Source organism: Dendrobates tinctorius, unplaced genomic scaffold, assembly GCF_039654945.1.
Source record: "Dendrobates tinctorius isolate UK_male_01 unplaced genomic scaffold, ASM3965494v1 ptg000029l, whole genome shotgun sequence".
Classification (NCBI taxonomy): Eukaryota; Metazoa; Chordata; class Amphibia; order Anura; family Dendrobatidae; genus Dendrobates; species Dendrobates tinctorius.
Genome location: NW_027361697.1, coordinates 3,365,789 through 3,391,528, shown reverse-complemented (window position 1 = coordinate 3,391,528; position 25,740 = coordinate 3,365,789). Strand labels below are relative to the sequence as shown.

Here is a 25,740-nt window from a genome sequence, read left to right as displayed (position 1 = left end):
AAATCTTTTGATTATTAATTCCATCACAAATGTATTATCCAAAATAGTTCTAAAAAATAAAAGTAACTATAGAAAATAAAAGTATATTAAATGTAATGTGAGTAATTCAAAATGATGTAAAACATGCTAATATGTATACGGACTCAACAGGACAACTCTTTATAAGATATATGCCTAATCAGAAAAAAATGACGGTGGAGAGTCCAAACGTAATAAAAAAGTATCAAATTTTATTCATAAACAAATATATTACAGGACAAAAAGGTGGGAGACATATACATGTGCCGTGGAGAACGGGCGTGCAATGGAATCAGTCCCATAAATATGTACATTTCATATGTACTGTTGTATAATAGTGCAGATGCAATACAATATAATATGGTCTGTATATAGAATATGTCAATATACTGTACATTAGTGTGGTCAGTGTGCACTATGAGGACTTATAAAGGACATTAAAAAGTACCTTGAACACGAGTACTGAATGGAACTTCCAAAGGATTGCGCGTCTGCCCCGACGCGCGTTTTTGTCCTACCTTCATAAGGGGAAAACCTTTGGAGGGATTTGAAAGTCCATGTTGCCCAGCGACAGGCCCAAAACATCACTGCTCTAGAGGAGATCTGCATGGAGGAATGGTCCAACATACCACCAACAGTGTGTGCCAACCTTGTGAAAACTTACAGAAAATGTTTGACCTCTATCATTGCTAACAAAGGATATATAACAAAATATTGAGATGAACTTTTGTTAATGACCAAATACTTATTTTCCACCATAATTTGCAAAATAAATCTTGCCAAAGCAGACAAGGTGATTTTCTGGATTTGTTTTCTCTTTTTGACTCTCATAGTTGTGGTCTACCTATGATGTCAATGACAGGCCTCTCTCATCTTTTTAAGTTGGAGAACTTGCACAATTGGTGGCTGACTAAATACTTTTTTCCCCACTGTATTCCTGTTAATTATATACATAACCTCTCTATATACTTTTCAGTGTACAAGTGAGTCAGTTTACATGTATTGATTGTTTAGATTTTGTCATTTTTGTTTAAACCAAAACTTTTAAAAACTTAAAATTTGAGTTAAAGGGTAAGTGTCATTTTACACTTTTTTTCAATCACGCACATGAAAATAAAAAACCTTGTAATACATCTTATTAGAGAATCTTCTTTCTCTGCTAAGACTGATCATTCATTCTCAAAATTCTTAATTCACGGGGAAAATCTATGTTAAGTGATTGTACATTTTTCCATTAATAATATATGCAAACATGGCTGTGATTGATGAGAAGAATAGTAGAGACGCAGTAGCTAGAACAGTGATTTGATCAAAACTACAGCAAGAAGCCCAGGAAATAATCCAGTTCTAGAATCAGGGACTCTGCATCAGTGCTATGCTGCCCTCAGGGTGAAAAAGAAAAAAGCTGATAAATTCCTTTTATATTTAATTAATGTAACTATTATTAAATCCATGAGAATTTACCTTTAAAACATCTGAAGATTTAGCAAATAAACATATAATTTAATTACTTCACTTTATTATTGAGGTATACTAATTCACATATAGTATACTATACAAATTACAAATTGGAGAAATGCCGGGATGTCCCCCAAATGCCCAATCCCACCAGTATATCGTCCTGGACCATATTTGTGTAGTCCATACATTTTCACTTTAACATCTCCTGTAGGACCAGCACCTTTTGAAGGATAAGTTCGGTGGCGCCGCCTGATACAGACAGATGTCGCTAGAGGAGGTCAGGGTAGAGCTGTAACGTTCACAATTTTAGAAAATTTTGCAAGAAAGATATGTGAAAACCCAAAATGGAAAGTTGTCAATCAAGTTATACTTTTTGTCGGAGTAACAACAAAGGGACAGCACAATCCAGACTTCTTCACCTATAGCTTCGTCCCTGCATATTTAAAGCTTTCAATCAGAGTTTTTCTTTAATTCCCTCATTCACAGCATACAGAAATCTGAATTAGTGATTCCATTGAAACAAGAACCACGTATTGATTGCTCACAGAAAGTGATGGAAATGTCTATAAACCTGGAGCACTGTGAGAGGAGACTACTTCTGAATAGTGGAAATTACAGGTAAGTCACACACTGATATAATAAACTATGTGTTGTAAATAAGTTAGTAATAAATGAATACATTGAAAAAAATGATCTGACAATTTAAGCTACTGTCCCCACACAATTGTCAGACACTTTGGAGGCAAGAGAGGTAGCGAGGTGTTAGACACTTAATTTGGGAGCAGTATGACTAACATTGCAATGGGAAGACCAATGGAGCATACCAGTACGCCCAATGTCAGTATGGAGTTAAAGAGTTGTCTCTCGAAAAAAAATGATGCCCTCTACATGAGATTGGTGATAAATGTATAGTTTTTTTGGGTTTGATGGCTGGGAGAACACTGATCATGAGAACAAATAATCCGTATCCTCCGAGTAAATGATCTGCTACCGGAAGGTGTGTGTATTCTGACTCCAAACTAAGCTAACAGTTTAGGGTGCTTGAGACACCGTTTCTAAGGCTGTCTCTATGTACCATTACTCACAAAGTGATATCCTCATATAGCTTGAACTTGACTGCAGGAGGCATGTATATAGATTACAAGTGAAGATTTTTTTCCAGCAGAATTATTGTAGTTCTGCCCACATACAGTAGGTAAAAAAGACTTTTCTGAACCAGAACTGCAAACACATGGGCTTCTAAGATGGTTGATAGATAGTGAACGAAGATGGGAGGGGTTACTGACATCAGAGCTACATCAGAGAGAGACAGGGAGAGAGGAAGGACAAACTTCTGAAGAGGGCAAACCTTATTGCATAGCAATGAAACAGCACAATACAGTGCCTTGCGAAAGTATTCGGCTCCCTGGAACTTTTCCCACATATCATGCTTCAAACATAAAGATACCAAATGTAAATTTTTGGTGAAGAATCAACAACAAGTGGGACACAATTGTGAAGTTGAATGAAATTTATTGGTTATTTAAAATTTTTGTGGAAATTCAAAAACTGAAAAGTGGGGCGTGCAATATTATTCCGCCCCTTTACTTTCATTGCAGGAAACTCACTCCAGAAATTCATTGTGGATCTCTGAATGATCCAATGTTGTCCTAAATGACTAATGATGATAAATATAATCCACCTGTGTGTAATCAAGTCTCCATATGAATACACCTGCTCTGTGACAGTCTCAGGGTTCTGTTTGATGCACAGAGAGCATCATGAAGACCAAGGAACACATCAGGTAGGTCCGTGATACTGTTGTGGAGAAGTTTAAAGCCGGATTTGCATACAAAATGATTTCCAAAACTTTAAACATCCCAAGGAGCACTGTGCAAGCGATCATATTGAAATGGAAGGAGTATCATACCACTGCAAATCTACCAAGACCCGGCCGTCCCCCTAAACTTTCATCTCAAACAAGGAGAAGACTGATCAGAGACGCAGCCAAGAGGACCATGATCACTCTGAATGAACTGCAGAGATCTACAGCTGAGGTGGGACAGTCTGTTCATAGGACAACAATCAGTCGTACACTGCACAAATCTGGCCTTTATGGAAGAGTGGCAAGAAGAAAACCGTTTCTCAAAGATATCCATAAAAAGTGTCATTTAAAGTTTGCAACAAGCCACCTGGGTGACACACCAAAAATGTGGAAGAAGGTGCTCTGATCAGATGAAACCAAAATCGAACTTTTTGGCAACAATGCCAAACAATATGCTTGGCGTAAAGGCAACACAGCTCATCACCCTGAACACACCATCCCCACTGACAAACATGGTGGTGGCAGCATCATGGTTTGGGCCTGCTTTTCTTCAGCAGGGACAGGGAAGATGGCTAAAATTGATGGGTAGATAGATGGAGCCAATTACAGGACCATTCTTGAAGAAAACCTGTTGGAGTCTGCAAAAGACCTGAAACTGGGACAGAGATTTAATAATAATAATACATTTTATTTCTATAGCGCCGACATATTCCGCAGCGCTTTACATTTCAGAGGGGATTTGAACAGACAATAGACATTACAGCATAACAATAATCACATAGATTACAAAAATACCAAGAGGAATGAGGGCCGTCTTCCAACAAGACAATGATCCCAGGCATGAAGCAAAATCTACAATAGCATGGTTCACAAATAAACATATCCAGGTGTTAGAATGGCCAAGTCAAAGTCCAGACCTGAATCCAATTGAGAATCTGTGGAAAGAGCTGAAAACTGCTGTTCACAAACGATCTCCATCAAACCTCACTGAGTTCGAGCTGTTTGCCAAGGAAAAATGGGCAAGAATTTCAGTCTCTCGATGTACAAACCTGATAGAGACATACCCCAAGTGACTTGCAGCTGTAATCGCAGCAAAAGGTGGCGCAACAAAGTATTAAGTTAAAGAGGCCAAATAATATTGTACGCCCCACTTTTCAGTTTTTGAATTTCCACAAAAATTTAAAATAACCAATACAATTCGTTCAACTTCACAATTGTGTCCCACTTGTTGTTGATTCTTCACCAAAAATGTACATTTGGTATCTTTATGTTTGAAGCATGATATGTGGGAAAAGGTTGAAAAGTTCCAGGGAGCCGAATACTTTCGCAATGCACTGTATAACAACACAATGATAATGCAATACCGTCTGTATGATTCCCAAATCATGGGACATGACAGTGGGTATGTGTCAAACATGTCCAGATGGGAAATTTTATATGAGCCTTCATGAAGTCTGGGTCATGAAGTACAAAAGGAAAGAGAATTACTGCAATCAGAAGATGTTAGAACCGAGTTATTCAATTGGTGCTTAGCGGCTCTGACTGTGGTTGATCATAGAATCATAGAATCATAGAATCGTAGAGTTGGAAGGGACCTCCTGGGCCATCTGGTCCAACCCCCTGCTCAAAGCAGGATTCGCTAAATCATCCCAGTCAGATGTCTGTCCAGCCTCTGTTTGAAGACTTCCATTGAAGGAGAACTCACCACTTCTCGTGGCAGCCTGTTCCACTCATTGATCACTCTAACTGTCAAAAAGTTTTTTCTAATATCTAATCTGTGTCTCCTCCCATTCAGTTTCATCCCATTGCTTCTAGTCTTTCCTTGTGCAAATGAGAATAAAGTTGATCCTTCTACAATGTGACAGCCCTTTAGATATTTGTAGACAGCTATTAAGTCTCCTCTCAGTCTTCTCTTTTGCAAACTAAACATTCCCAAATCCTGCAACCTTTCCTCATAAGACAGGGTTTGCAGACCGGTCACCATTCTGGTCGCTCTTTTCTGAACTTGCTCCAGTTTGTTGATGTCTTTTTTAAAATGTGGTGCCCAAAACTGGACACAATATTCCAGATGAGGTCTGACCAAAGAGGAGTAGAGGGAGATAATGACTTCACGTGATCTAGACTGTATGCTTCTGTTAATACATCCTAGAATTGCATTTGCCTTTTTTGCTGCTGCATCACACTGTTGACTCATATTCAGTCTGTGATCTATTAGTATACCCAAGTCTTTTTCACATGTGCTGTCACTTAGCCCTATTCCTCCCATTCTATATATGCTTTTTTCATTTTTATTGCCCAGATGTAGTACTTTGCATTTCTCCCTGTTAAAAACCATTCTGTTAGTTGCTGCCCACTTCTCCAGTTTATTTAAATCTTTTTGAATCCTCTCTCTCTCTTCTCTAGTATTAGCTATCCCTCCTAGCTTTGTGTCATCAGCAAATTTAATCAGTTTACCCTCAATTCCTTCATCTAAATCGTTGATAAAGATGTTGAACAATACAGGGCCCAGGACAGAGCCCTGTGGTACCCCACTTGAGACATTCTTCCAACTTGATGTGCAGCCATTTACGACCACTCTTTGGGTCCGATCACTAAGCCAGTTATGAATCCACCTAACAGTTGCCTTGTCCATTCCATACTTAGTCATTTTTTCAATAAGGATTGTATGAGAGACTTTGTCAAATGCTTTGCTGAAATCAAGATATACTATATCTACAGCATTTCCTTGATCCACCCAATCAGTGATACCGTCATAGAAGGAAATTAAGTTAGTCTGACATGACTTATTAGTTACAAACCCATGCTGACTCTGTTTAATCACTTCATTCTTATCCAGGTATTGACATACATGTTGTTTAATAATTTGTTCAAAGATCTTTCCTGGTATAGAAGTCAGACTCACCGGCCTATAGTTGCCTGGGTCCACCTTCTTCCCCTTTTTGAAGATGGGAACAACATTTGCTCTTCTCCAGTCTTCTGGCACTTCTCCTGTTCTCCAAGAATTTTCAAAGATTATGGAGAGGGGTTCAAAAATTTCTTCTGCTATCTCCTTCAGTACTCTGGGGTGTAATTCATCTGGACCTGGAGACTTGAATTCACTTAGGTTAGCTAAGTGTTTCCTCACTATCTTTCTGTTTATAGATATCCTGGATTCTTCTATTCCCTTAATAGGACAGTGAATAACAGTTGATGTTACATTTCCTTTCTGAGAGAAAACAGATGCAAAATAGGAATTTAAAAGTTCAGCCTTCTCAACATCCTGTCTTACCATTTCATCATTTTCATCCTGTAAAAATCCTATAGCATCTTTGACTTTTCTTTTACTTTTGACATATCCCCAAAATCCTTTATTATTGCTTTTGACATCTCTTGCAAGCCTCAATTCATTTTCAGCTTTAGATAATCTGATTTGTGCCCTGCAGGTTCTGCAGACTGCATTATATTCTTCTTTTGATATGCCTCCCTCTTTCCATTTTATAAACATTTTTTTCTTCCTTTTTAGCATGTGCTTAAGTTCTGTGTTCATCCATCCTGGTTTCCTTAAATGCTTCCTATTCTTCCCTCTTTTCGGAATTGTTAACAACTGTGCTTTGAGAATTTCATTTTTCAAGATTTCCCATCCCTCCTGGACATTTTTGTCTTTTAGGATATCCAGCCATTGGATCCCTCCAATTCTCTTTCTGAATCCCTTAAAATCTGCCTTTCTGAAATCTAACCTTGACGTCTGAGTCTTCACAGGTCTTCCGCCTCTAGTTATCCAAAATTCTAAAATAGCATGGTCGCTACCTCCTAGGGTCCCAGCCACTTTTACCTCCTCAACCATTTCCTCCCTGTTTATAAGGATTAGATCCAAGGTAGCAGTTCCCCTTGTTTTCTCCCTTACCTTTTGGAAGATAAAGTTGTCAGCAAGAGAGGATAAGAATTTCCATGACCTGTTAGTTTTGCCTGAGAGAGATTCCCAACAAATGTCTGGATAGTTGAAATCTCCCATGACAACTATATCATATTTTTTGGAGAACTTGGCCATTTGATGCATAAAGAGTTCATCCATATCTTTAGCTTGCACAGGCGGCCTGTAGTAAATGCCTACAATGGTGTCCTTTCCATTGTTGTGTCCTTGTATTCTTACCCAAACAGTTTCCACAGAACTCCCAGTCTCTGAAGCTTCAATCTCTGTGCAGATATACGTGTTTCTAACATACAATGCGACACCCCCTCCTCGTTTATCAAGTCTGTTTCTTGCAAATAAGTTGTATCCTTCTAGTCTTGTATTCCAATCATGTGTATTGTCCCACCAAGTTTCAGTGATTCCAATGACATCATATTTCTTTTCCTGTGTTAGTAGTTCCAATTCTCCTTGTTTGTTGCCCATGCTTTGTGCATTAGTATAGAAACATTTTAGTTTGTGATTGGTTTCTCTTTCTCCAATATTTGTATTAATTAGATTCTTTCGTCTTTGTTCTTCCTTTCCACTTCTAATAGCAGAGTTCTCAATAGCATTTGTCAGGTGTATGGCTTTTTCTGGTCTTTTGCTTCCCTTCCCATGTTGTTCTAGTTTAAAGCTCTCCTTACAAGTGTAGCAAGGCGACTTCCAAATACGTGCTTTCCAGTCTTTGTAAGGTGCACCCCATCTCTAGCAAGTAGTCCATCGTATAAGTAGTTCACTCCGTGATCCAGAAATCCAAATCGTTGCTGACGGCACCATCGACGTAGCCAGTTGTTCACCTGCAGAATCTTATTCCACCTCCTTGTTCCATGGCCATCCACTGGGAGGATGGAAGAGAAGACCACCTGCGCTCCCAGTTCTTTCACTTTCTTGCCTAAGTCTTCAAAGTCTCTGCAGATGGTTTCCAGGTCGTTTCTTGCGGTGTCATTTGTCCCCACATGTAGTAGCAGGAATGGGTGGTCATCTGTTGGTCTGAAGAGTCCTGATATCCTGTCAGACACATCTTTAATTTTTGCACCTGGAAGACAGCACATTTCTCTTGAAGTTATATCTGGTCTGCAGATAGTGGCCTCTGTTCCTCTCAACAGGGAATCCCCCATGACCACCACTCTCCGTTTCTTCTTCACAACATTTTTCTTTCTCCATCCAGGAGGACTCTGAAGGCGTACAAGGTTGCTGTTTGTTGGCAAAGTCTTATCCTGATGTATTCCTTCATCGTTTTCCTGCGTGAGAGCCTGGTACTGGTTTCTGAGCAGTATGGGTGCTGACTGCCTCCTGATCCTCCTGCTTCTCTGGGTCACATGTCTCCATTCCTCTGTTTCTTCAGGTGCACTTCGAATTTCTTCTCTTTCTGTAACATGAAGAGATAATTCTGCTCTGTCCAAGAACTCTTCACCTTCCTTAATGATCTCCAACGTAGCTAACCTCTCTTCGAGATTTTGCAACTTTTCCTCCAACAGGGACACAAGCTTGCATTTGTGGCATGTGAAGTTTGGCTTTTCCACTGGTAAATCTGTGAACATGTAGCAAGAAATGCAGCTCACCAAATGGCTCCTGGCCTCTTCCATCTTGAGATTTCTTAAAAATGATGAAAGATGAGCCAAAATGTCGGCGCGCGGTTTTTCCGATTTCCTCTTTTCAGCTGCAACGGCCAAAACCCAGTGATCGTTGAGCTCGCGGAGACTCTTCACTTATCCCAGAAGGCACTGGGAATATGCAAATGATCTCCTCAAGACTCTTCCCCTGGTTTTCCGATTTCCTCTTTTCAGCTGCAACGGCCAAAACCCAGTGATCGTTGAGCTCGCGGAGACTCTTCACTTATCCCAGAAGGCACTGGGAATATGCAAATGATCTCCTCAAGACTCTTCCCCTGGTTGATTTTTTTATTTATTCAGTTTTCCTTTGGCCAGTCTGTGTTATGTATAAGTATTCTGTATTATGAAGCACACTTGTTTAGTACAGATAGTTAGATACTTAATGGCGGTATTATTTTTGTTAATTGTTTGGTAATATTTAATTATATATTGTAATGTTATTTAATTACTGCATTTTTTGGATTATAAGACACACTTTTTGCCCTAAATGTGGGAGGAAAATGTGAGTGAGTCTTATAATCCGAATGAAGCTTACCGGGGGAGGCAGCAGCTGCAGTTAACTGGGGTCACAAGAGTCAGAGGCGCTGCTGCATGAGTAGGACAATTCTGTGGGTCCCTGGCTGCGAGATGGGGGTGTCCCAGTGCTGCAAGGCTGCGGGCCCTGGGTTCTCAGAAAGCGTTGGCATTGAGCATAGTCCCTACACTTTCATGTTGATTTCCTACAGGAGAAATGCAAGGGAAAAATGCAAAGTAATATATCTGGGTAAGAAATATGAAAAAGGCATATACAGAATGGGAGGAATAGATCTAAGCAGCAGTACATGGGAAAAAGGCTTAGGTATACTAATAGATCACATACTGAACATGAGTCAACAGTGTGATGCCGCAGCAATAAAGGCGAGCACAATTCTGGGTTGCATTAATAGAAGCATAGAGTCTAGATCACATGAAGTAATTTTCCCCCTCTAGTCCTCTTTGGTCAGACCTCATCTGGAATACTGTGTCAAGTTTTGGGCACCACTTTTTAAAAAAAGACATTGAAAAACTGGATCAAGCTCAGAGAAGAGAGAGCAGAATGATGACCGGTCTGCAAACAATGTCCTATGAGGAACGGTTAGAGGATTTGGGAATGTTTAGCTTGCAAAAGCGAAGACTAAAGGCCCCGTCACACTAAGCGACTTACCAGCGATCCCGACACCGATATGAAGGTGTCAGGATCGCTGGTAAATCGCTGTGTGATCGCTGGTGAGCTGTCACACAGACAGCTTCACCAGCGATCAGCACAGCGATGCCGAGCGCCCGGCATCGCTGGCCATCCTGTAAAAAATAGAATCAAAATAAAAAATATAGTTATTCTCACCTTCCGATGTCGCATTCAGTCATCCTGCCTCTCTCCACGCTCCGGTCCCAGTGATCCTTTGCGAGAATGACCGCGAGATGTCACAGTCTCGCGGGATAACAAAGTCTCGCGGTCATTCATGCAAAGGATCACTGGGACCGGAGCGTGGAGAGAGGCGGGATGGCTGAACGCGACGTCGGAAGGTGAGAATAACTATATTTTTTATTTTTTTAATTATTTTTTACACCTGATCGCTGGTCTCCCGCCTGTCACACGCAGCGATGCGTGCTGGCCAGCGGGAGACCAGTGACCAAAGAAATGTCCAGAGATTTCTTCCAGCGATCAGCGATACCGGCAGGGGGGCCGCTCGCTGATCGCTGTCACACACAGCGATATCGCTGGTGAGATCGCTGTTATGTCACAAAAGTTGTGACTCAGCAGCGATCTCGCTACCGAGATTGCTTAGTGAGACGGGGCCTTATGAGGAGACTTAATAGCTGTTTACAAATATCTGAAGGGCTGTCACATTGAGGGATCATCATTATTTTCATTTGCACAAGGAAAGATTAGACGCAATGGAATGATACTGAGAGGGAGGAGACATAGATTAGATATTAGAAAAAAAAAGTTTTGACAGTGAGGTTAATCAATGATTGGAACAGGCTGCCACGAGAGGTGATGAGTTCTTCTTCAATGGAAGTCTTCAAACAAAGACTGGACAGACATCTGTTTGTGATGATTTAGTGAATCCTGCTTTGAGCAGGGGATAGGACCTGATGACCCAGGAGATCACGTCCAACTCTAACATTCTACGATTGTATGACTCCGCTAAATACTGACATTTTCTGACACCCCCTCCTCCCAGCCAAGACACCACAGACTCGCAGCACTGGGACATCCCTCCTCCCATCCCAGGGCCCGCAGCAATGCCCCACTACTGCCGCTCCCCCATAAGCTACTGTAAAAAACCTGTCAAAAATTAATTCTTTTCTCTTGATCGGGCCCTTTTAATTACTGTATGACGGTGACTCTGTACAGGTGAACACGACCTTTCTTGGCCACTTGTTGATATGTGGAATATGACATGCCAGTCTCCTAGGAAAGCCTGTGCAACAATTTGCGTGGAGAGGCCAGAAGTCACTGTTTCTCATATATTGAATTGTCTGTTTAAACATTTTTGAATGTCCACCATCATGCCTATCCAGTAATGTTCCTGTACATTCCAGTTTATTCACCAATGAAAGAATTCACTGTTTGGACAGTGGATTTCGACCTCCAAACTTCTTTAGAAACTCACTTTGGTACGTTTTTGAGGATATCAGTTTTCCAATAAGTTTTCACAGTGAAAACACGTCCTTCAAACTCCATCTGAATTCGACAGGAGGCAAACACAAGCACCACACATAAACTACTGATGCACAGAAAGGCATGCAGCAAGTCTATCTCGTAGTGGAGACAACGGGCAGAGTGAGAAGTTGGCAAGACCCCTTGGTGCAAGGAAGTTTCATATTAATGTCGCTGAAGTTCATTGCACTCTCAGTTCTCATGAACCAAAGTATGTATAGTCCAAATTTAGGGTAGGTCGACCATCTCTTTTAGAAGTTACAGCAGTTTTTCCAGATAAATTAGTGAATGAATCATCCTGCAGTAGAAGCAGATACTGACAGTCAATGGCCCCAGTACAGGAGTCGTGTCTGGGCCCCACCACCCATCATACTTTACTGGTGTATACGAAAACACAAACACTGCTCAAAAAAATAAAAGGAACACTTAAGCAACACAATGTAATTCCAAGTTAATAACACTTCTGATGTTTTAACCCAGGACTTAGGAGGAAATCTCCCAGCAAAACATCCTCCGCCTCATCAGAAGCATGCCCAGGCATTAAAAGGAGGTCACACAGGCACTTGGAGGCCACACACACTACTGAGCATCATTTCCTTATCGTAAAGCATTTCCACTGAAGTTGGATCAGCCTGTAATTTTATTTTCCACTTTGATTTTGAGTATCATTCCAAATCCAGACCTCCATGGGATAGTTATTTTGATTCACATTGATCATTTTTATGTTTTATTGTTCTCAACGCATTCCACTATGTAATGAATAAAGATTTACAACTAGAATATTTCATTCCGTGATATCTAGGATGTGGTATTTTAGCATTTTAGTGTTCCCTTTATTTTGTGAGCAGTATATATATATATAAAAGACCACAAACCAACGAGTGTCTTCCTGCTCAGGGATTCATCAGGGGATCCAGTAGTCTGGCTGTGAGGTCTGTAATAGGAGGTGAGAGTACGGACCTCTCAAGTAGAGTACTGGATCCCCTGATGAATCTCTGAATGGGAAGAAATGCATCGGCAGGTGGTCTTTTGTCCTACTAATATCCCCCTTATTAAATGGATGGGTAACTGAGACATATAACTGCCTCTACATCCTGATGGGCTTTAGATAGGGGTGATATTTATCAGTCAGGGCTTCTATGAAACACTTTTTCATGACAAGGTAGTGTGTGACTCATCCTGTTTGTATTAGTAGCTGCATACCATGACACTTTTTCTTAAGGGCCTGTCACACTAGGCGATATCGCTAGCAATATCGCTATAACGTGACGTTATAGCGATATTGCTAGCGATATCGCTATGTCTGATACTTACCTCCGACCCCTCCCCCGCTGGTTATTGCTGATCGCACGAGAACATCCTGGACTGTTTCTCGTCGCCAGCTTCCTGCGGCGCCTCCTGTGGAGAGACGAGCATAGAGCCGGGCGGGAGGACGTCAGGATTGCCGCGTCTGACAGGTAAGTAGCGATCCCCGTCCCCAGCGATGTCGCTAGTGAGATCTGCCTGTGTGGCAGCTCACTAGTGACCACTTAGTGATGTACCAGCGATCCTGATCGCGTCATATCGCTGGTCGGGATCGCTGGTACATCGCTAAGTGTGACAGTACCTTTAGAATCTAGGATGCGGGCTTACCTGCACTATATATACACACTTCAGTGAGTCTGTGAATAGATGACTACTGCAAGCTGGAAGCCTCAGCTATATTACTTAATTATATCCCAAACATACCATATTTTTCAGACTGTAAAACGCACTTTGTTCCTCCAAAAATGTGGAGGAAAATGGGGGGTGCATCTTATAGTCCAGAAGTACCGCCTCTGGCTGTGGTGGGGTGGTGGGGGAGCGGTTTTGGCGGAGCAGCGGGTCACAGAGGCAGGAGACGGCTTCTGCTGCTAACTCCTATGCCTGCTGCTAAAGAGAAATGAATATTCACTGCGAGGGCAATGAATATTAATTTCTCTTTAATGGCATCCTGGTATGAATGGGCCCCATCCCAGTCCTGGTATGATTGGTCCCATCCTTTCCTTATCCTGGTATGCATGGCCCCCACTCCCATCCTGGTATGCATGGCTCCATCAGAAAACATTAAAAAAAAAAAAACCCCTTACACTTACCTTCACGGCACTCCCTCGCAGCGTCCTGCTCCGATGCCAGCAGCTGCTTAATGCTTGTAAGCAGCGTATGGCAGGGACATCATGTGCTGCTTGCAAGCCGAAGGGCAGCTGCCGGAATACTCAATGCTGTGCACGCCGGGACTGTGTGCGCACAAACCACTGAGAATTCATTGCTCTCTAGCGTGTACACTGTCAGCTGGAGCCTTCCTGCTGCTGCCGGTGGTCACATATGACAATACTTAAGAGAAGTTAATATTCACCCCATTATATGAATATTTATTTCTCTTAAGTGTCAGCACACGTGACCGCCAGCAGCAGGAAGTGTCCGGCTGACACTGTGCTCATTAGAGAACAATGAATACTCAGTGCTCTCTGCGTGCACAGTCCCAGCGTGCAGAGCATTGAGTATTCCGGCAGCTGCCCTTCGGCTTGCAAGCAGCACATGACATCCCTGCCATGTGCTGATTACAAGCATTAAGCAGCTGCTTGGCATCGGAGCAGGATGCTGCAAAGGAGCGCCGGGAATGTAAGTGTAATGGTTTGGTTTTTTTAATGTTTTCAGATGGGGCCATGCATACCAGGATGTGGATAGAGCCAATCATACCAGGATAAAGATGGGACCATGCATACCAGGACCAGGATGAGGGCCAATCATACCAGGATAAGGATGGGACCATGCATACCAGGACCGGGATGGGGGCCAATCATACCAGGTTAAGGATGGGGCCCTGCATACCAGTCTAGGGATGAGGAGGCATGCACACCAGGATGGGGAAGAGGGAGTCATGCATACTAGAGTAGGGATGAGGGGGCCATGCATACCAGGGTAGGGATGAGAGAGGGCCATACAGCTCTGGCAAAAATTAAGAGACCACTTCCAAATGTTCAGGTTTCTGATTTTTCCCTTTATAGGTATATTTTTGAGTAAAATGTAAATTGTTCTTTTAGTCTACAAACTTCTGACAACATGTCTCTGAATTTCCAAGCAATATTTTTTTTTTTTTCTGAAAAGGAGAAATGGTCAAAATTAAAAAAAAAAACAACAGTGCTTTCAGACCTCAAATAATACAAGGAGAAATGGTCAAAATTAAAAAAAAACAACAGTGCTTTCAGACCTCAAATAATACAAAGAAAACAAGTACATAATCATTTAGAAACAACAATACTAATGTTTTAACTCAGGAAGAGTTCAGAAATCAATATTTTGTGGAATAACCATGATTTTTAAAAAGAGCTTTCATGCGTCTTGGCATGCTTGCCATCAGTCTTTCTCACTGCTCCTGACGCAAAAATTTAAGCAGTTCTTCTTTGTTTGATGGCTTGTGACTATCCATCTTCCTCTTGATTACATTCCAGAGATTTTCAATGCGGTTCAGGTCTGGAGAATTGGCTGCCCATGACAGGGTTTTGATGTGGTCGTCTCTTAATTTTTGCTCTCTGCAATGAACAGTCCTGGTGAGTATTCCGGCAGCTGTGCTCTGCTTGTGAGCAGCGCATGACGTCCCTGCCATGCGCTGCTTACAAGTATAAAGCAGCTGCTGGCAACAGAGAAGGACACTGCGAGGGAGCAGAGGAAGGTAAGTGTAATGGTTTATTTTTTTAATCTTTTCTGATGGGGCCATGCATACTAGGACCAGGATGGGGCCAATCATACCAGGATAAGGATGGGAACCTGCATACTAGGAACAGGATGGGGCCAATCATACCAGAATAAGGATGGGAACAGGCATACCAGGACCAGAATAGGGCCAGTCATACCAGGATAAGGATGGGACCAATCATATCAGGAACGGGATGGGGCCAGTCATACCAGGATGCCAAAAAGAAATAAATATTCATTGCCCTCCACGTCAATGGGCGTGGAATGCAGTGAATATTAATTTCTCTTTAGCAACGGGCACAGGAGTTAGCCGCAACCCCCAGCTCCTGCTTCTGTGACCTGTTGCTCCACCAAAACCACTCCCCCACCTCCCCACCACAGCCAGAGCCAGTACATCCGGACTATAAGATGCACCACCCATTTTTCTCCATATTTTGAGAGGAAAAAAGTGCATCTTATAGTCCGAAAAATACGGTGTTCTAATTTACTGAGATAATGACTTTTGGGATTTAATTGGCTGTAAGCCATAATCATCAACATTAACAGAAATAAACACATGAAATAGATCACTCTTTTTGTAATGACTCTATATAATATGAGTTTCACTTTTTGTATTGAAGAATTGAAATAAATTAACTTTTTGATGATATTCTAATTTTGTGAGAAGCACATGTAGCTCTCCTAGACCAGCAGCACTCATGTACAGTAGCTCCATATAAGGACACTACCACCACCATGTTTCACTGTAGGCGCCATGTAATACTCACCTTTGCTACGTCATACAGATTTGAAACCATCAGTTTTAAAAAAATGTATCTTGGTCTCATCACTCCAGATTATAGAATCTTAGAATTCTTATTTTTTTTTTAGCCTGGGCCCTCACAAATTGTGTTCACAGGAAACACTCAGCCTGGTTTGGCTTTCTACTTTAGCCAACTGTATTACACTTGCATGTCGATTTTCTTCAACCCTTCTCATCGGAAGATGCTCCTGTTAAGGTGACAATTCTGTGGTCGACTGGACGTCTCTGTGTGATGGTTGCAGTTCAATCTTTGTGACATTTTGGCAGATTGACAGTGGCATTTATCAGGTTAACAGCTTTGGGCAGATGATGACTGAATGTCACAGCCATCATCTAACAGAAGAGATGTGGGCTCTGTTTCTGAGCCTGCATCAAAGTCAGGGAGCGTGCATATAATGTACCAGTGCATCATATGTCAATAAGGGGTTAATGAATAATTACTGTAATTAAATTCTTGTTAATTAGAATTTTGTAGCCTAAACTTTAGCATTGTTCTTAAGACTTTCATTAGGGTATACTAATTTTCTCAATATGGTCTTGAACTAATTTGTTGGGAAACTTACTTTTTTGGGGTGATCAAAATGATGTCTTATTTGCAATCAATAGCCTACAGTATTTTGTACAAATGGTTTTCTGACAAATTTGCTGGGGTGTACTCATTTATGCTGAGCACTGTGCATGACCAAAAAAATTATAGTAATTCAATAGTGACATTGAAATTCCAACACTAAGAACAAGTCATGCAATTCTGGAAATCACAGAATTGATAGACATGTTAATGATGTGCAAATGCAGAAAAAATCTAAACAAAATTTTAAAAACTTCTTGATTTAGTCAGTATTGTGTATGAGCACCACATGCGGAAATACACAATTACACACCTTGGCTGATATCACTGAGATTATTAATGATTATCTGAAGAATGTTCTGCCATGCTGAAGGCACTTGGGAAAATCATCAAGATCCTCTGCTGGCAACTCCCTTTCCAATTGCCGGCCAATGACATCTCAAATGTGTTTTGCAGGAGAGTAGTTTGGGAACGCTGCAGACCATGGCTTCAAATTAGGCCACACAGGTTGCTGACAGTAGTATGAGCAACATGCAGCCTGGTGATGTTGTGTTGAAAAAATAGCTCCGTGGGCACTTTGGAGAAATGGCCGTACCTCCTGGTGATAATACCAAATTAATGCAACGCTGAGCTGTTAATGTACCGAGAAACATGACTAGAGGGATTCAGCAACTGTACATAATACCACACCATAATCGCAGAAATAGGACCGGTGTCACATTCCCACAAGGAAGTCTCTTCAAGGCTTTGCCCAGGTGAACACCAAATGGAGACTGGACTGGAGGTCCATCCTCTTCAGTGATGAGTTCCACTTTTGTTTTACATGCAATGATAGCTAGAAATTGATCTGCAGACCATGTCGGCAATAACATGACACCTCAAATACATTTAACTTCATTTTTCTTACCTGGAAAATCCTTTTAAAGGGATTGTCTTATTTCAACTTTTTAAACCCATAAGTTCATTGGTATAGAGAATAACTAGCTGAGCTTTACTTACCCTCCCTAGCCTTTGTTGATTATCTGCAGAGGTGACCTTACCGGTGTGCTGCAGTGCTGTCGATGTGACGTCACTACTGCAGCCAATCAACAAAGACCAGAGTAGTGGTGGAGCGACAGCCCTGGTCCCGAGGAGGGTAAATATAGCTTAGATTCTTATTTTATATGTTTTTCAATGCTAAAGCCTCTTTATTTCAGATAACCTAATGTAGATACACATATATAAGGGAATAGTGTGGTATGTATTATTTTGGCATAATTATTTTTTTTTTTAAAAGGAAATCAAGTCTCAACGTTCTCACTCCTTGGCTCGCCCCAATTATCTGGGATGGAATATATAACATTAACATTTTAGATAAGCAACACAAAGGTACAAGAATTGGATTGTTTGTATTTGCTGTCAAAAAGTAAGTATACATTGGAAACTAATAGGATAACGCTGCACGATGCGTCATTCAATAGTTTGCTTACAGTCCAGCCACTTTTCAGATGTGCACTGAATGATCAGTAATAGATTGTTTAGTGTGAAAAGGCTGCCATTGTTCTCGGCAGCGAGAATTTTTTTTAAACAGGACGATGCGCTGCCGAGAATGATTATTTTTAGTGATGAATAAAATTTTTTGTCTTATACATCAGGTGACACCCATGACAGCTGATTGGCGGGGGTGCTGTTTGCTGTGTTATTGCACTTAGTCATTGCTTTCTATGAAAAGAAAACAAAACAAGTCTGTGCATGAGATTTCTGCAGTCCTGTAGCTTTTGCTGGTGCTATAAAATACATAAAGAAATTCAGCACAAAAACTGGCATACTTTTTCTGGAACAAACTATAGTTTTTATTGGAGGCAATTTGAGGCACATACAACTTTTTGATCAATTTTTGTTTCCTTTTTTGTAGGAGGCATAAAGAAAAAAAACAATATATTTGTAATTGTTAATAGAATAGTTACTATGTTCGCCAGATAATATAATTTAAGTTTACAGTATATTGAGGGTTAACCTTAGGTTTTTTTATGCTTTACTACTTTTACACAAGATAATGAATTCATAAGTAAATATAAGTACCATATGTCCCTTGCTGTGGCCCTGCATTGCACTGGCTCCCCTGTGGTCATTTTTGGCGCCGCGTGACTGGGGCGTCTTTGCTGCGTCCCGGTGTCAGGGACCTGGTTGGGCACTAGTGGATGCCCTTTCTCCGGGCTACACACCTCTCGCTGGTTTTACTGAGGGCCTCACCCCTCCACTCCACTATATATAGGCAATATTATGCAGCACACCGACCTTTCAAATTTTGAATCAACCAGTTTTTGCATCAATTTCAATAAAAAGACCAATAAAATGCCTACATAGCCTTTTCAACATATTCCGTTTTTACTTCATTAAAAAATCACTTCCATCAAAGTTTTTATCCACTTAAAGGGAACCTGTCACCACTTTTCTGTCCTACCAGCTAAAAATATCAATTAATTGAGTGTCAGCTATGCATTCCCCAACTACTTATCAAACCCCCTGACTCCCCATGTATCACCCATAAAAACCTTTTATATTTCTCCCGCGCTGTATGATAATCTGTTCGGTCCTGTCCGATGGGTATCGCTTCGTTTCACTCACTCCGCCCCTCCTCGGCTGCTGTACGCATTCCTTGACATGAATAATGTAGAGCGCTTAGAGATATTGCGCTTGCCCAGTCAAATGGAATCTCGCGCGTGCGCAGTATGCTTTGCCCAACTGCGGGCAAAGCTGAAAGACTGCACATACTCTATGGCCCAGCCTACCCTGGTTACCTATTATGCTTTCATCTACTGAAAGTGCAAGTTTCCCTTGGGCCAAGCCATAGAATACTCCCATCTCCTCTATTGATGCCCACTTAGGGGATTTCTCTGGCCCATGAGGAGGATTGCCCCTTTGCATGGGTCCTGGCTTTAGCTCATTCAGTAGCTGAGTTAACCAATGCATCCCAGACCTTGGTTACAGTTGAGAAATGATTGAATAAGGCCTCTACTGCCCCTAGTACTCTGACTGTTGCCCAGAGTGAGTCAGCCTCACCAGCTACACTGCACCAGCATGGCCAATCACAGAGGCGATCTGTAATGCAGGTGTCTGAATGAAACAAGCAGAGATCAAGAGGTGAAAACAGCTAGGGGTTGATATAATGCTATTTATATACAAAAGTAGCTTTAAACAATTAATGTTAGTAGCTATGTAATTTAACAATAGAAGGAATAACAACAAGTTTAGAATTAATGAGAAAGTCTTTCACTATTTAGCATTAGCGTCCTTTTCACAAAGGTTTTGGAAGTCACCGCATGAATTTTCACTCAAAGCTCTGGCCCTAGCGGGGATCACTGGCTTTTCCCACTAGGCCGCAAGTCTTTTCCTAACGTAGCCTATTAAAACCCTTTGAGCCTCCCACTGGCTCCCTCCCAACCTTTACTCCTATTGCCAACCGATCCCGATACAGAAACAGCCCTGCTCACTTGCACTATTCCTCATTTGTATTGTTCCTCCACAATTGCAGGCTTGCCTCTCCAGTCGCAGTCTCCACACACCTCTTCTTGGCTTAACAGTTGGCGGAAGTCTCTCAGGCTCTGGGCAGGGAGGACTGGGCCTCAGCTCTTGACAGGCATAGTTGGGCCTCGGAGGCTTGACTAGCGCAGGGCTCAAATTCTGTCTCTGACCACTGTAAGTCGTACTTGGAGGTCTCCTGGAAGGAATCCGGACCTTGCCAGGCGGTGACCAGCACCTGGTTGGTGCAGACTTCCTGCTGAGGCCTGTCACGTTGGTCTCAGCAGTGTCTCTAGAGCACCTCTGCCCCACTCACTTCCTTGGCACCAAATCTCTTTGTGGTTGCGTGCGCAGGGCTTTTATACAATGGAAGTCCTTTCTGTGGGTCACCTGATCCAGTCTAGTACATGGGGTCGTTCCCCCTGTGAATCTTCCAGCACACTTTGGTTCCACTTGATTTTGGCTGACCAGCAAACGGCAGCCTCTCCTCATCAATGGCACCTCCTGCAAGAGTTCTCCAGATATTTCCAGGCTTCTTGTTACAGATCCAAGCAGCCTTAGGTTAGACTGTCATCCAAACCACCATTCGTGTCTTCTGGGATGTGGTCTTGATCTCATTCCCTCTGTCCCCACAGAGGTCAGCGCCAAGTTCCAACTCAGACACAGATTTTGACTCCTATCAAGCGGGAAAGCTAAGGGAAATGATTGATTGTCTCGTACTGGCAGTTAACCTATCTCTAAAGGTGACTGGGGCAAATCGCTCTCCTTCTATTGAGTCAGGGTTCTTTATAAGGGGAAGACAAATGGTTACATGTTACACCAACCACAAGGAGTTTGTGGAATTCTGGATAAGATATTGGAACATCCAGACAAATGTTTTCAGAAACGTAGACAACTGGAAAAATTGTACCCCTTCTCAACGGAGCTGGTGGCAACTTGGCCCTTCCTTCTGGTAGTGGACACTATGGTATCTCATTTAAAAAAAACTACCACCCTCCGTTTTGCTGAGTTAGTGGCACTAAGATACCCTATGTATAGACAATCTCACAAATATGAACCCCACTTGCCACCGCTACAGGGCAAATTAAAAGAGTTGGGCAAAGCATCAAAATTGGCACATTTAATCGGTGTGCTTTTTCTGGTAAGCTGCGGGCTGCTATTTATAAGCTGGGGGGGTCAATATCCATGGTCCCTTAACAGCCTGAGAATACCAGCCGCCAGCTGTCAGCTTTAGCAAGGCTGGTTGTCTAAAATGAGGGGGACCCCAAGTGTTTTTTTTAAATTATTTATTTAAATAATTTAAGAAAACAGAGTGGGACCTGTTATGAATGAGTCACCGAGGAGGAAAAAGCAAAAAGCAAGCTAAGCCCAGAAAACCGGAGAGGTTGGTAACTAGCGGATTGCAGACCCCTGATCCTATCCACAACAACTAGCAGTAGCCGTGGAGCGTGCCTACGGTGGTCCTAGACGCCTCATCACGGCCGGAGAACTAAATAAGCCTAAAGAAAGAAAGGGAAAATCTAAACTGCCCCAGAGCAGACCCCAAAGCAATAGACAGCCCCCAACATGTATTGTCGGTGAAACAAGATGAAAACACAGACACAGGTAGAAAGATAGGCTGAGCAAATGATGGGGCCCTCGCTAACTAGAAAGGACAGGAAAGAAAAGCTGCTGTCTGCAATCACGCAAAAAACCCTGCCAAAAAGAATGTCCAACACGTCTGATAGAAAAAGGCCCTGAAGTCGCTAGACTTCCAATCACTATATCAGCACTCAGGTATATTCTGAAGACAGAGCAAAAGAGATCAACTGATCAGAGACAAAATGTGGATTCAGCCCAGTCCCAGCCAGGGCTGGCTGAACACAAAAACTAAGTAAGCCAGACAAAAACTCATATGAACAATAGCAGAGAAAACTTAGCTTTAGGAAGGCAGGAACCAAACTGGAAACCAGGAGCCACAGTCAGGAAAAATCACCAGCAAGAAACTAGGGAGTCGGCTGCCTTAAATCCAATCAGAAACTCCTGATGTCCAATCACAGTCCTCTTCCTCAGGTGGCCGGTCTCTGCCATTTAGATCAGCTTCATTACCTCCCTTCACCAACAGAGGGAGTCCAGATAGAGAACTCACTACTCCTCTGTCAGCACAGCCAGCTCCATAACCGTCACCAGAAGCCAGAGGCAAACCCGAAAATGAGCTCACAACAGGGACCCCTCTATTCTTGATAACCAGCCTTGTTGAAGCTGACATCTGAGGGTGGCAGCCTCCAGCAGTGAGTTTTGCCTGGCTGGTTATAGAAAATGCAGGGGAACCCACGCAGGTTTTTTTTTAAATTATTTATTTACGGCGCAGCAGCCGGCTGAGGAAAACTCCCATCTGCTGCTCCTGCTGTCACTATTATTAGCGGAAGCAGGTGTAGTTATCTCTTGACTATAACTCTCATCATTCTCCCCTGCTCGCACTGATCGCAGGCAGAGCAGGGGAGAATGATGGGAGCCATCTTCAGCACCCGGTGTCGGGGTACAGTGCTTACTGTAGCACTGCTTCTCTGGTGCCCGTGCGTGTAGTACTGATGTGTCACATGGTTGCCACACATATCCTGCAAGTATTACACACACGGACACATGGACACTGACATCTTCAATACCGTTTTTTTCTGGTTCCGGAAATATCAGGACGTGTGAAACTGGCCTAAGTGAGGGAGATTCCTTCTGTAGCAGCATTAGGAGCAAGTTCCCTGAAACATCTGTCTGTATGTTAGTTTAAGGCGTGAGTCACACCAGCATATGGCATCTGATGCAAGAGTATCAGATGCGATATGCTTATGACCTTTGGCTCCAGCTCTGCTGCGAGTGGGAGCCGAGTGTCATGCTACTGTTCTATGATCTTCTTGCAAAGAGAGGATCGGCGCACAGCTGCGGAGGAAGCAGAGAAATTGATTTCTCCATCTCCTCTGCTGCTGGCGTCGGAGTATATCGCACCTTACTAGGATGATATCTGAGTGCTGTGCTTTGTGTCACTCACACCCATAGACTTATAGGGGTGCGAGTGAGCCGAAAATCTCTGCCAATTGCAGCATGCTGTGATTGCTCTCACATGGTGATTCAGCATGAGAACATAATCGCAGATCTGCGCTGCCCCATCTAGTAACAATGGGCTGAGTGGTATGTGATGGCTTATCGCATAGCACTCGGCCATATTGTACGGTAGTGTGACTCTAGCCTAAGTTTCTGGTTTGCTTAATATCGGTTTTCATTTTGCATGGCTGTTTAAATGCTAAGACATTGACTTAAAGAGTAAAGTTTAGAGTGTTAGGCGATACTTTCAAAATTTTTTAATTTACTTCCAGAAGAGAGTTAATTTGCAAATTAAACCCGGAAACTGATAACAATAAGATTATAATAACCTGTCACATCAATATAATATAATTGCTGCAAAATAAAATTTGCTTGAAGGCTAGAATGATATAAATTATTAGTGTTTATAAGAATGCAAAAGTATCTGTTTTTCAGCAATGTAGAAGTGACTTCAGTTTGAAGCCCATTATTGTATATAATGAAGTCAATTTATACTTTACAGGTATATCCAATTCCTTCCACCATTATTGGAGTCTGCGGAGCGTTATTTCATGGTTGGTCACAATGTTACATACTATGTATTCACTGACAATGTGACTAATGTGGTTAAACCCAAAATGGCCGATGGTCGCATCTTGCAACTTCACAATGTGGTTGCTGACCAACGCTGGCAGGATGTGTCCATGAGAAGAATGGAAACCCTCACGATTTTCACCAAGGAGTATATGCCCAATGAGATAGACTACCTGATATGCGCCGATGTGGATATGGTATTCAATGATCATGTGGGCGTTGAAATACTTGGAGACCTGGTAGGGACGCTCCACCCAGGATATTTTCTTTCTGAACCAAACTCCTTTACATATGAGCATAGACCAATTTCTGCGGCATATATACCACAAGGGGAAGGAGACTTTTATTACATGGCCGCTCTGTATGGTGGAAAAGTGGAAGAAATTTACAAACTTAGTATGGAATGCCAGAAAGGTATTATGGAGGACAAGAAAAAAGGTATTGAAGCTGTGTGGCAGGAGGAATCTCATCTGAACAGGTATCTGTTCTACAATAAACCTACTAAGATACTTTCTCCCGAATACCTCTGGGCCAATGGAATGCCTCATGGTGAGTTAATCAAGAGGAGGCGATTCTTAGCTGTGCACAAAAACCATCAACAAGTGAGGAACTAAGATGCTGTCATGAAATATGTAATGTGTTCGCTCAGTAAAGACCTAGAAGCAATTTTAACTTTGTCTACATGATATACTGTAAGGTAATTTATGGGATTTTCCTAAGAAGGACATTCAGCTTTATATTTCTTCTTGTATGTGTTGATAATACTTGGGCTGGAGACGACCATTGCAAAGAGCAAACAATGTTGCTTTTAACATGATGCATATGTTTCTTTGCTATAGTAACCTGACATTTTTTTAAATTTTCTTTAAAGGGAATCTATCAGCAGGCTTTCACACCCCAAACTATTTACATGTGCATGTAGCTTTTTCCAAGACCAGTCCAACAATATCTTTACATGGCCAGTCCATTCCTCTGTTACTGAGAAATCAGCATTTTAATTGATATGCAAATTAGGTTTTAGGGCTATGGTAGATCTGACTCCTTTGTCACTCAAACTCTATCCCCCCCGGTCACCTCCTCCTATTTGACTAACTGCTTCTCAAATGAAATCACACAGAGGCTGTCAGACAAGCAGGAGGAGGCGGCATTGGGCAGGAATAAAGCAGGTGTGACAGAGTCTTCAAGTCTTTCATAGTCATTCAAACTCATTTGCACATCAATTCAAACACTGATTTCTCAGTAACAGAGGAACAGACTGGCCATGGAATGGTATTGCTGGACTTCTCTCTAAAACATCTCTACCGATTCTTGAAACCTCTGTTTCTGCTTTATCTGTTAGATGGCGCCACACTTTTGTTACGGGTGATCCATGGCTATGTCAGTCCTGTTTTATTCCGAAGACTTTTGGTACCCCCTAGAACAGGGAGCTATAGGGTTTATTGGGTTTGATTACTCCTTTCTGAGTGCCCTGGGCTAACCTGACAGCTATTTAAACCCCTGAGTGTCTGACTTCCACAGCCAGTCAATAAGTTCTGCTTACCTGGTTGGCAGTTCTACTTTTGGCACTTGTGTTGACTTCCTGATTTCTCTTGTTTTCTTAACTCAGCTTCAATTTTGCCAACCACTTATCTTACTATTTTTTTATTTTCCCTAATATGACCTCTTGGAATTGATCCTGCAAGGGTGACCCTTCTTGTCTCTGATTTGCTCCTCCCAAAGGCAGCCCTTCCATGGAAACAATCCAGTGAACTTTAATGTAATCCAAGATTACTGTAGATGGGTTAAATTGAGAAGGTCGGGGTTCCTCTGGTATCTGACAAAGTGAGTGGTTTGTTTTATGTCTAGCCGAGGTACTCTTTTTGAGCCGGTGGCATTAGACTGTCGTGACAAAATACATTGCCATACTGTATAAATATATTGGAGTGTCAAATAGTGCTGATGGATTTCCTTTGAAAGGGAATCTTATGGAAGAATTTTATGGCTAGTATAACACCAGAAAG

The 25,740-nt window shown here is 42.1% G+C and overlaps 1 protein-coding gene across 1 annotated transcript in view; it reads left to right on the top strand.

The window, feature by feature from the left end:
• Nucleotides 1-24,626, top strand: part of LOC141085700 (histo-blood group ABO system transferase 2-like) — a 31,022-nt gene extending 6,396 nt beyond the window's left edge. The window contains exons 3-8 of the mRNA XM_073571257.1: nucleotides 1,966-2,097; nucleotides 9,892-9,922; nucleotides 11,255-11,270; nucleotides 15,683-15,695; nucleotides 17,877-17,996; nucleotides 23,670-24,626. Of these exons, the coding sequence (XP_073427358.1) occupies nucleotides 1,966-2,097; nucleotides 9,892-9,922; nucleotides 11,255-11,270; nucleotides 15,683-15,695; nucleotides 17,877-17,996; nucleotides 23,670-24,354 (997 nt within the window). The 3' untranslated portion in view covers nucleotides 24,355-24,626. The remainder of the gene's footprint in view (nucleotides 1-1,965; nucleotides 2,098-9,891; nucleotides 9,923-11,254; nucleotides 11,271-15,682; nucleotides 15,696-17,876; nucleotides 17,997-23,669) is intronic.
• The last annotated feature ends 1,114 nt before the right edge of the window (nucleotides 24,627-25,740 follow it).